We start from the raw sequence: 11,649 nt of genomic DNA, 5'->3' as shown, positions 1-11,649 counted from the left end.
AATAACAATCAATTCCTGTGTTCCCATCCCAATCCCAATTTGTGCATGAATTTTTCCACACATATTGTTACCTAAAGCTATCATATATTAGTGTGACACAATTTTGTTCCTTGGCTGAAACATAAGTGTATTGGCTTCTCATGGTGTGTCGACAGTTGAACTCACCAACTGACAAAATTGTAATTGTTTTACATATAGGTTAAGACCTTACAATGAAGATCTTATTCATTAAGTAAGCCATTTAAAGTTGGCAGTTGAACAAGCTGATAATCAATGCAACTGTATCCCATTAAACATTCTGTTTTGCCTGCATCTCTGCCAGCCCAATATATGGTATATATACGCTAATTGGCACTTTTTAAGGAATGCTATACTAATACTGCGTAGGTCCTCCATTTGCTCTCAAAACAGCCTCAGTTCTTTGTGTCATGGATTCCACAAGATGTTGATAACATTCCTTTGAGATTCTGTTCCATGCTGACATGCTTGCATCATGCAATTTCTGCATATTTGGCAGTGTGCATGTGCATTCATGCTGTAAATCCCAAAGGTGTTTTATTGTATTCTGATGACTGGGAAGGCCACTGAACATTGAACTCTTTGTCACGTTCACGAAACTAGTTTGAGACAACTTTTGCTTTGTGACATTATTATACTGGAAGTAGCCATAAGAAGATGGGTACATTATGGCCAAGAAGGGATACACATGGTCAGCAACCATACTCAAATAGGCTGTGGCATTCAAGCGATGATTGATTGGTATTAATGGGCCCAATGTGTGCGAAGAAAACATTCCCCACACCATTACACCACCACCACCAGCCTGAAGACAAGGCAGGTTGGGTCCATGGATTTATACTGTCGGTGCCAAATTCTGACCCAACCATCTCTATGCCTCATCAAGATGAATCAAAACAGGCTATGTTCTTCCAGTCTTCAACTGTCCAGTTTTGGTGAGCCTGTGCCCACGTTGTGCATTCTGAGTTGCTTTTCTGCTCACCACAATCAAACAGAGTGGTTATCTGAGTTATCGTAGCCTTTCTGACAGCTCATACCAGTCTGGCCCTTCTATGTTGACCTCTCTCATCAATCCGTCCGCTGAACTTCCGCTCACTGGATGTTTTTTGTTTTTCGCACCATTCTGAGTAAACTCTACAGTCTGTTGTACCCCAGGAGATCAGAAGTTACAGAAATACTCAAATCAGCCCATCTGGCACCCGCAATCATGCCACAGTCAAAATCACTGAGATTATTTTTTTCCCCAGCCTGATGGTTGATGTGATTGGCTAATTCGATAAACACAAGAATAAGTAGGTGTACTCAGTAAAGTGCTTCGTGAGTGTATGTGACTTATATAACTTATGTAACATACATTGACACACTGCATGTATGTGCATACTTAAACCTCAAACACAGGTTTTTTTCAATAGAATATTGAAAAAGAGTATCTTCTTTAGGGCCTGTAGTGCCTTTTTCAATGTGAGTGCATTTCTGACATGCCTAAATGTAACTAAGAATGCAATTAACTTTTTGTCATATTTACATAAACAATGGTTGTCATACATAAACAATGGAATTTTACAGATTTATTTAAAATTGTTGTTTTTGCAGGTATCACATTTATATCACAATTAAATTGACCCAACTCAACTTGATCCAGGTCAAGCAATATAAACACCAATTATCTTTTTGTAAAGATGTTAATTTTATCCTTCAAATCAATAGCGCCCCCCACTGTCTGTGTATTAACATGCAGGTAGGTAGATGCAAAGGAACTATCATGTGCTATCATGTAGATGGGCTGAATGTTGCTAAACTACATTCATTCATAAATATAGAGTGATTTGTACTGAGAGTCAAGAGTAAAATGATATTTCAAGCTTTATTTATACAAATATAAAACAAACACTGTCACATATTGCATTCCAAAATGTTCACACTGCACAGTAAAATGTTCAGTGTCAAATAAACTTTTACAGTGTTTTTATGAGTCCACTATGGCCAAAGTGAACTCATATGAACTCTGTGTGGGTGTTATCAGACTGATATATTTTTTTATAGCCTTAAAGGCCCATAAGCATGAAAATGAATTCAGGCTCCTTTAAATAGTAAGCATGCGTTTGAAAATTGCAAATAATACATTAGATTAGTTTACATATATTTAGCCTTTCATTGTTGTAAAAATATGCTCTGTATTTACAAAATCTTTAAAATATACATAGTATGTTTAATAAAGTCCGACTGCATACAATCAAATAACGACTTACAGACATTTTCAAATGTAAACACACAAATATTAACCTATATTTTTTTAGTAAAGACAAATACATCAGTTAAAACCCTGCTTCGTGGCATCATTTCCTATTTATTCTCAGTAATCTTTTCATTATTGATTATATTAGACGTGATTGTTGGAGCATTGCATTGTCGGCGCATACACTGGGATTGTAATCTCGTTCATTTCTTGTACCCTGACAGGTCGTGGTGTAGAAACTAAAACATAATCGTGTTCCCTGTGCAGAACCTTCTCGTAGACGCTCTGCAAGCCCACCGTCTTCGGTATGTGTGCCTCGTAATAGTTGTCTCGTCTTAGACTGTCACGTGGTAGCGATGCCGTCTTGTCGAATGCGGGGAGTTGCTGTCCGTGAGGAGGGTGATTGGCGTTGGGGCTCACTGCCGATGGGATCCAGCATCGGTCCGAATGGCCGAGGACCTTACACTCACTCGTGCACCCCCACAGACCTGGCAAGGGAATGACAAAAACGCATAAACAAGTGCCATAACCTACTGAAATGGTGGACACTTTCAGTCATCAGGACCAGATGCTTTAACCCTTGTGTAGTCTAAACGTTCTGTATACTCCCCTTCTCCTAAGGGTAAAAAATGACCCGCCTTCACTAAACCCTTAAACTTAAGCAGCTTAATTTAATTTATATTTTTCAAATTTATTTTGCATGAAGAAACAACCTGTCACTCATCATAAATAACTTTGTTGTCAAATTTAAAGTTGAAAAAATAGCATTTTGGGGGTTTTCTCAGATGGTAAACATAGTGGCGGGTCATTTTTGACCCTTAAGACAACAAAAGGGTTAAGATTCCAGTTGCCTTTCAGTAAACAGCTAACAAAACAAAATAATCGAATAATCACAGAAATTATACTGAAATCACACAATACTAAATGCCATGGATGCAGCTCCGAATTCTCAGGCCTGGGACAAAACATATTGAGAGCCCCCCAATATAATTTGCAACAAGTTAAAAATAGATACACCCCATATCCTTGGGCCCAAAATGTCCCAGTTGTCTCCAACCCTGCCTTCCCTCCCCCGAATCTGCTGCCCTGCTAAATGCAGTCTAACTAAAAAAATATATGTGTATACATATGCATTTAAACAACATTAGCTCTGGAGATAAGAGCAGTTCTCTGGCAGTCAGAGGGTTGTCGGTTCAATACCGCCCTGGGTGTTTCAAAGTGAGCAAGACACCTAACCCCCAATTGCTCCTGATGAGCAGGTTGATGCCTTGCATGGCAGCCAATCACTGTTGGTGTGAATGGGTGAATGAGAAGCATCAACTGTGTTAATGAATTGTAATCCTTACCACTTTGAAGATAACCTGGAGGACCGTGTTTTTTGAGTCCGTCTCCACTGATGTCAGAATCGCTGTCGTTGAAGTCGCTGTCACCTTTCCCGCTATCTTTTCCACTGAACTGAGGGTCCCTTGCTGAGATCGTTGTATACGAATTCCCCTTCCATATTGTTATTGGTCTGACAGCTTCCTTTCTGTACCCAGGTAGTGTGGAATAGCCCTGTGGAAAGACAAAACATAAATATAGATATGGCATGACATATAACATCAAGATAAAATGATCCATGTTATCTCTAAAAGCTGAGTCAAATAGGTATGGAATAAACACTATAATAGAATACTATAATAGAATAATAGATTGTCAATATAGATTTCTTTCACAGCTTTTACAGTTGGATACCTAATGAAAATAAAACAATGCGTATAATTCAGAATGTAATAAGCAGCAACAAACCTCAAATTTTGAGACCCTTGTCCTATTTTCAGACTCATAGACATGCGTAGTTTGGCGGTCCTCTTCACACAGGTTACTGGCGGCCGCGTTGGAATGCGTCAAGGGTGAATACGGTCGGACTTCAAACATGTCGGTGCCGTGACCAGAGATCAATGAGTCGCCGTTGTTTTTCGCTCCTTCCAAGTGCGGTATGTTCACTTCGTCTGGAAAACCGCCACTATCCTTCTGTCTTTTGCGGCGATTGCAGGTAGTCGCGATTAAGATTATGGCCAACAAAAGGAGGGAGCAGCTCCCAGCTAGAATGACAATGATTATGATTGACGTGTCCCACTGCGCGGGGTCTTCCGCAGTGTTTTGTTTGACCATGGTGTGGTCGATTGAGGGAACCCCAGATGTGACATTGAAGTGAATTGTAGCAGTGGAAGCCAATGAAGGTCTCCCGTTATCACTCACAGTGACTGAAATTGATAGGGTCTCATTAACACTGAAATGGATTTCATGATTTAAATGGATTTGCCCCGTGACTTTGTTAATGGAGAATAAGTCGTCCGCCTCCTCCTTGGTAATAACGTAGGACAACTCTGCGTTTACACCCTCGTCTGCATCCCTAGCCTTTACCTGGGTAATAATGTAACCTGAAGGTGCATTTTTTGGCAGACGTATTTCAGCAGATCCATTATTCAGGACGGGTTGTGTAATGGTGGGTGCATTGTCATTTTGATCAACTATTTTTAGATTTATGACAGTGCTACTGTGCAGAGGAGGCACACCCCCGTCGATTGCCTGGATTCGAATATCCAGCTGCTTCATGACCTCATAATTGAAACTTCTCAGTGCGTAGATTGAACCTGTAGCTGGATCAAGAGATACGAATGTTGAGGCTGGAGATCCCATAATATGAGTATCCGAAAGCTTGTAAACCACCTTACCATTGTGCCCCAAATCAAGGTCCTTAGCCACAACTGTGGTGATGTACGCTCCTGGAGCATTATTTTCTACCACCGAAACTTCATACACTGGCTTGCTAAACAGAGGGGCGTTGTCGTTCTCATCACTTAACTTAATCGTATATTGGGTTATGGTTCTGAGCGGCGGGGATCCCAAATCTTCGGCTACTACGGTTAAATTATATTCGGCTATCCTTTCTCTGTCCAATGGCGCCGTTGTAACGATCATATAGCTGTCTTCATAAGCCTGCTGAAGTTTGAAATGGTCGTGTCCGTATAGCGTGCAGTGAACCTTCCCGTTAGCGCCAGAGTCTCTGTCCGAGGTGCTGATTAGAGCCACAAAGCTGTCTTTGGCTGCAGCCTCGCTGATGTATGCGAAGCCGGCTGTGGTGGAGGTCATGGGGGTAATACTGATTTCTGGGGCATTATCATTCACGTCTTGTACGTGAATAATTATTTTACAAATGGAAGGGGTGGGATTGGGACCTAAATCGGACGCCTGTACGTCTAATTCGTACGTTCTCTTGTTCTCGAAATCGATGGGGCTTTCAAGTGTTAATCGTCCGGATTTACGGTCCACTTTGAAAAGTTGCTTGATTTCAGAAGATACCTGATTTCCAAATCCATAGACAACGTCACCGTTTAAACCCTCGTCAGGATCAACTGCGTTTAAATCCAACAAAAGGAACCCAGGCGGCGAATTTTCAAGTAGATCAATTGAGAAATTGTTCTGGTCAAAAATCGGTCTGTTGTCATTAAAATCTAGAACTTTGATATTTATCCGTGTGGAACCAGATTTGGGAGGGTTCCCGCCGTCGGTAGCAACAAGCTCGAGGGCATAGAAAGACTGGGTCTCCCTGTCAAGCTCTTTCATTAGCACCAGCTCCGCATATTTAACCCCGTCCGCTCTGATCAGCACATCAATTGTAAAATGACTGTTCACTGAAATTTGGTAGCTCTGAATATAGTTTGAGCCCACATCCTCGTCAACGGCAACATCTAAGGGAATTCTGGAACCCACTGCTGAGTTTTCAGAAATTTCCACGGTAGATTCCTTGTTGGGAAACTCGGGAGAGTGGTCATTGATGTCCTTGATTTCCACTTCGACGTGTATTAATTTGAACTGTTCTTTGGAAAAGCTAACAACATCAAAGGAAAGGAGGCACAGAAACGTGTGCTTACAGATTTTCTCTCTGTCAATCCGTTCCCCCACTGTAAGCTGTCCATCGCTTTCTCTAAGTCTGATAAAAGAAGCGTTGAATTGTTTCATCATCCTGAAACTGATCTTGTTACCCAACGAGGGATTTATGGAGATATCCTTGGCGAGATTTCCGATTACCGTGTCGGAAGCATCTTCTTCATAGGTTTGGTATTTCATCGTTTTTCCCTCACAAAAAGTCAAGACAACCAAAGCGTACACTAAAATAAATACGAACGCCCATCTTTGCTGTATACTTAAAATACCTATCGTTCTCGTCGGAACCATGTTGTTATTGAACTAAACACACCATGTAGCTTAACCTTTTATCAAAACAAAGCACTTGTCAAGTTGAATTTGTGCTCGACACACGCGTATCGCTAACCAGGAAAGAAAGTCGCAGCATAAAACGCGCTCTTCCCCGTTCCTTCTGCGAAGCCTTTCACACAAGTCCAAAACTTGGAGGGGCGGGGTGGTTTATAGTGAGCCGCATGCAAATGAGATGAAGCGTGACCAATCCCCCGCTTTGAAATTAAGAAACTGGGCTTTTAAGAGCTCTAAGCCTATTTCAGAATTCCTTGAATGAGGAAAGAACTTGGCAACGGGAAGAACAATACAATGCCTGTTTTCATATTTTATATGGGCCTAATTTGCATTCGCCTTTAAATTATGTATCTCTATGTCTATAATGTCATTATTGCTAGGCCTATTTTTCATTTATTTAAAAGAGACTGTCACCGATCATTAAGGCCTATTATTATTATTATTATTATTATTATTATTATTATTATTATTATTATTATTATAGTAGTAGTTGATAGTTAATAGTAGTAGGCTAGTGGCAGTAGGCTCATGATAATTAAAATTAATTGTGACTTTGAATGACTGAGATGGTAAGATATTGCATCTATGTTTAATTTTCGGACAATAATAGCACACACAATTATGTTCTTTTACATCCTTATACAGCGATAGGCCTACTCATCAATTGTAAAACTTGTTTTGTTAAAATTGGGCTTGAGTGATTTACTCGTCTCGTGGTCGGGGCTACAATTTTCTATATAGAGGTGTCTGCTGTTAGGCAGTTTTAACATGCATGTCACTGCTAATGCGGCTTTTCTAACCTTTCCCGCTAGCAAGTGAATAAACTCCCGTTTCCAATAGGATTTAGCCTAAACGCCAGAAGATTTAGGCGAGATTTCTATAGTCAGATTATATCAAAGGCGTATGAACCCCTCGTTAGCAGTAGCGATATAATAGCATAGTGGGGTATCCCATTGGAGGCATCAACGTCTGTATTATTAGAGCATGGCAACCTATAAGGAGAGAAACGTCCAACTGTTTCTACAGAGCACAGCTCTTAAATTGAATATAATGAACGAGCGCCACATGCTGCTATTGTGGCACTTCTTTCAGCTCTTATCACTGCTGTATCTCTGTGACTAAACGAATTAAGGGCGCTGAATTGTGCAAAGATTTCGAGTTGGTATTATAATGCAGATCGTCACAACTATATTTATGGATTTTCTGTTTTGCTTCCCGGAGGAGGAGCACTTGCCGCCAAATACGGCAAAATATCAGTTGGCAGGAACTAACTGCAGCTAATGAGTCCATCTGCACACCCAAGAGGCAAGAGTAGTTAAAATACCTGTAACCGAGACAACCAGGCAAAGGCCGTAGTGCTTTGGAATTGGAAACGAAGGTTTTAATTATTTATTTATGTATTTATTTAAGGAAGTAGCCTAATAGATTTTGAGAGTCTCGTATAGTCTCGTGATTTGGACTGTATATCGACATCAAACGATGTCATAGGCATTGTAGCAGTTCCAAGAAGGAATGGAAACCAGTCTATATGTGAATGCAGTATATAGGTTAATGAGGATTTTACAAATAAAATAACAAATAACTCCAGATTCTTCCTGACAATGCGTTCGGCGTTCACTTATTGTACCATTTGCCTTCTTCCGACAGATGTCGCTTGCAATATACGAGGCTACAATTTAATAAAAAGATTGCTATCAAAGAAAGAATACAGTGCTGACTCTCCTCCGGACGAATGAGATTGCTTGTGAGAGATCTTGTGCTTATTATCTCTTTAGAATGGCAGGCAGACTTTCTCCGACTGAGTTGCCTTTTGTGAACTGGCTTTAGAACTTCAGCACACAGCAATTCCCTCACGTGATCACTGTGTCAATCTTGCCGTCTGCACGCGAGTTGTACAATAGTACAATTAGACAGAGCCAGGGACATCTAGCTTTTATTCTTGGAGTGCATTTGCATTTTTCTTAAAAATGGGAAAAACCCCGGCCATTGTTGCGACATTTGTTCTCATGATTGCCATGCGGTGGCGTCTAAGCTGTTAGTAGTTTTTTTTTTTTTTTTTTCTTGAGAAGGCTAAGCCTTTTGGTATGATAACGAGCTGATTCCCCCCTTTGTCGCCATGATGAGTGATGGGGCAATAGGGCTTATACGACCTATCCATGAATGGATATTGCGTTTTGGTGAAATCGCCCGTATTCAGAATCTTGCGTAGCCCCACTAACCTCTGCATACTTAACTCACGTGCCACCACACCCTACCCTAATTGACCCTTTCCATACAGCAAATTGCGGTGTTTGTGCGAATTAGGGTAGGCTACTTACAGCACTTTAAAAAAGGTAACCTATACCCCACCTTTTATGATACACTTGTGGACTTCTAAATATGCACTAAGCAAAGCAGCAATTGTTGTCAGCTGTTAAGACATATTCTAGCCTGTTTAATTTAGTCAATATAAAACTATATTTACGAAATTATAAATCAAGAAGGGAGTGGGCAATATATTTGACAGTATGCTGATGCCAGGCGAAATTAAAACATTTTTAAAATGAAATCCATCTGATGCCAGCTGACATTCAATATTGACATGGTATTGATAAGTTCATATTGTCACAGAAAGGTGATTAAAATGTCAATCCACATTTCACTTCAAGCTACCTATGTATTTAGTGTGAAGAAAAGAAAACTCCTGGCTGGAGTATAGCTTTTTACTACAACCATCTGTTGCATGCAAGTGGGAATACTTGGCCAGGGAAGACCCAACCAGAAGACATAATGCCATGAATAAGCAACCACATTTAAACAGTCTGGAAGTGTAACCCAAAAATCTGTCTGAAAAGCACACCCTCTTTTCTTCCAGTTCATTTCCAGCATTATCCAGAGAGACAGCTTTTTGTGTTTTATCACTGCAATCTGTGCTGACCACCCCGCCAGGTTGCTAATGATTTTCCAATGATGATTTAAGTTCTCAGATTCTTTCATTCTTCTGCAGCCTGTTGAATTGTATCACGCTTTGTCTAATTTTCACCTCATTGATTTCATTGCTTTGGCTTTTTTGTGAATGCTGCAGTAGGGACAGGAGGTCACAAGTTAAACAGAATAAAAGAAAGATAATGTATTCGTGGAAAGAGTGTGATTATTTGTAGCTGTTTGCCGAAACAGAGTGCCTGACCATTTCATGTGAAAATAGGACATTTTGCCAGTCCAGTGTATTTGTAATGTTTTAATTCTTAACAGTAAGTGTCACGTAAAGCATATCCTCTTTCTCATAATGGGTTAGGCTGCTGAAATTAGGCAAGTTGTGTAAGTTAATGACCAAATAAAATGTAAGTAATATAAAATTGTATATAGGCATATGTGTTATTTTATTATTATATATACATACATACATACATGGCGGCAAGGACGGTGCTGTGGGTAGCACTGCATAGCAAGGAGGTCCTGGGTTCGAATCCCCGTCAGCCGGGGCCTCTCTGTGCAGAGTTTGCATGTTCTCCCCGTGTTTGCGTGGGTTTCCTCTGGGTACTCCTGTTTCCTCCCACAGTCCAAAGACATGCAAGTTAGGCTGATTGGAGAGTCTAAATTTTACATTTACATTTTACATTTTAGTTATTTGGCAGACGCTTTTAATCCAAAGTGACTTACAAGTGCATAGGTTCTACCATAAGTCAGAGCATCACATCCAGAAACTAGCAAAATACACAGGAAATGCTGTTCTAAACATAGTTGTCATTAGAAGTGCATATTTATTTATTTATTTTATTTTTTTTGGGGGGGGGGGTTAGACGAGGATAGGGATATCAGAAAGGAGGGGCAGGGGAAATCAGGAGGGAGGACTAATGTAGAGTTTGAAAAGGTGGGTTTTGAGTCTGCGTCGAAATAGGGGGAGGGATTCTGCTGTTCTGACAGTGGTAGGCAAGTCATTCCACCACTGAGGAACCAGAACGGAAAACAGGCGTGAACGTGCAGCTCGACCGCCAGGTGCACGTAGAGAGGGAACCGTAAGGCGACCAGAGCTGGCAGACCGGAGTGGTCTAGCTGGGGAGTAGGGAGTGATCAGGGATTGTATGTAAGGTGGGGCTGTCCCCTTAGCAGCCTGAAATGCCAACACTAGGGCCTTGAAACGGATGTGTGCGGCAATAGGAAGCCAGTGGAGGCCCATAGGTGTGAGTGTGTGAGTGAATGGTGTGTGTGCCCTGCGATAGACTGGCGACCTGTCCAGGGTGTATTCCTGCCTGAGACCCTGTTCAGGATAAGCGGGTTAGGATAATGAATGAATGAATGAACATACATACATACACTCAGTGAGCACTTTATTAGGTATTCATTAGACTTCTTCTGCAGTAGCCTATCCACTTTTGAGTTATGATGTGTTGTACAGTACTGTGCAAAAATCTTAGGCACCTGTATAACATTCTGTACAGATAAGATTCTTTCAAAATAAATTCAATGAAAGGTCCTAAACGATACATACGATACATTTTACATTACATTTGAGTAATTTGTCAGAATAGTTAAATACTGAATCAAATCAATATTTTTGTGGCCACCCTTTGGCGTTAAAACTGCATCACTTCTCTGAGATAGCCAACGCTGTCCTGCAGTTTCCCAGGAAATCAGCAGTTTCCGAGATACTCAAACCTTAGTAGTCTTATTGGTCTGCCACCAATAATTCCATAGTCACTTAGATCACATTTTTTCCCCATTCTGATAGTTTATGTGAAAATTAACTGAAGCTCTTGACCTGTATCTACATGACAGTTTGCATTGCACTGCTGAATTGGCTGATTAGATAATCGCATGAATAAATAAGTGTAATAAAGTAACAATGTTCCTAATAAAGTGCTTGGTGAGTGTATACACTGGCTTCAGAAAGTATTCAGACCCCTCCTACAATTTTTTGTACACTATATCTGCGTCCTCTTCCTGGCAAGAAGCAACTTCCCTCATATAATGCAATTAAAAAGTGAATGATCTGAATGTGATACTGAGCTGTTGACGGAGGTGCAGGCAAGCATAAAACTATAGTTTGGTCACATAAACTATACTGTAGGCTATCCAACTAAACTAAAGATGCTGCTTGGTAAGCTGTGATATGATGGCTCTTGGAAAACGGTAGAGACTCATATGAGATATTCATCCAC

The 11,649-nt window shown here is 40.6% G+C and overlaps 1 protein-coding gene across 1 annotated transcript; it reads right to left on the bottom strand.

Moving 5' to 3' along the window:
- Positions 1-1,863: 1,863 nt before the first annotated feature.
- LOC133123449 (protocadherin-8-like) lies at positions 1,864-6,475 on the bottom strand. Its single transcript, XM_061233915.1, has 3 exons — positions 4,043-6,475; positions 3,601-3,808; positions 1,864-2,742 (listed from the first exon to the last, which is right to left on the bottom strand). Exons 1-3 carry the CDS (start codon positions 6,473-6,475, stop codon positions 2,399-2,401), a joined length of 2,985 nt encoding a protein of 994 aa, XP_061089899.1. The 3' UTR covers positions 1,864-2,398.
- Between the last annotated feature and the right edge of the window lie 5,174 nt (positions 6,476-11,649).

This window comes from Conger conger, chromosome 3 (assembly GCF_963514075.1).
Source record: "Conger conger chromosome 3, fConCon1.1, whole genome shotgun sequence".
Classification (NCBI taxonomy): Eukaryota; Metazoa; Chordata; class Actinopteri; order Anguilliformes; family Congridae; genus Conger; species Conger conger.
Note: the sequence above shows the minus strand (reverse complement) of the source record. Positions and strands in the feature narration are given on the sequence as shown.

Excerpts from the sequence above, each read along its gene's own strand:
- LOC133123449 (XM_061233915.1), bottom strand. The coding sequence starts at position 6,475 with ATGGTTCCGACGAGAACGATAGGTATTTTAAGTATACAGCAAAGATGG. Across the intron at positions 3,809-4,042 it reads CAAGGGTCTCAAAATTTGAG|GGCTATTCCACACTACCTGG; the intron begins GTTTGTTGCTGC and ends GTCTTTCCACAG. Across the intron at positions 2,743-3,600 it reads TCCAGGTTATCTTCAAAGTG|GTCTGTGGGGGTGCACGAGT; the intron begins GTAAGGATTACA and ends TTCCCTTGCCAG.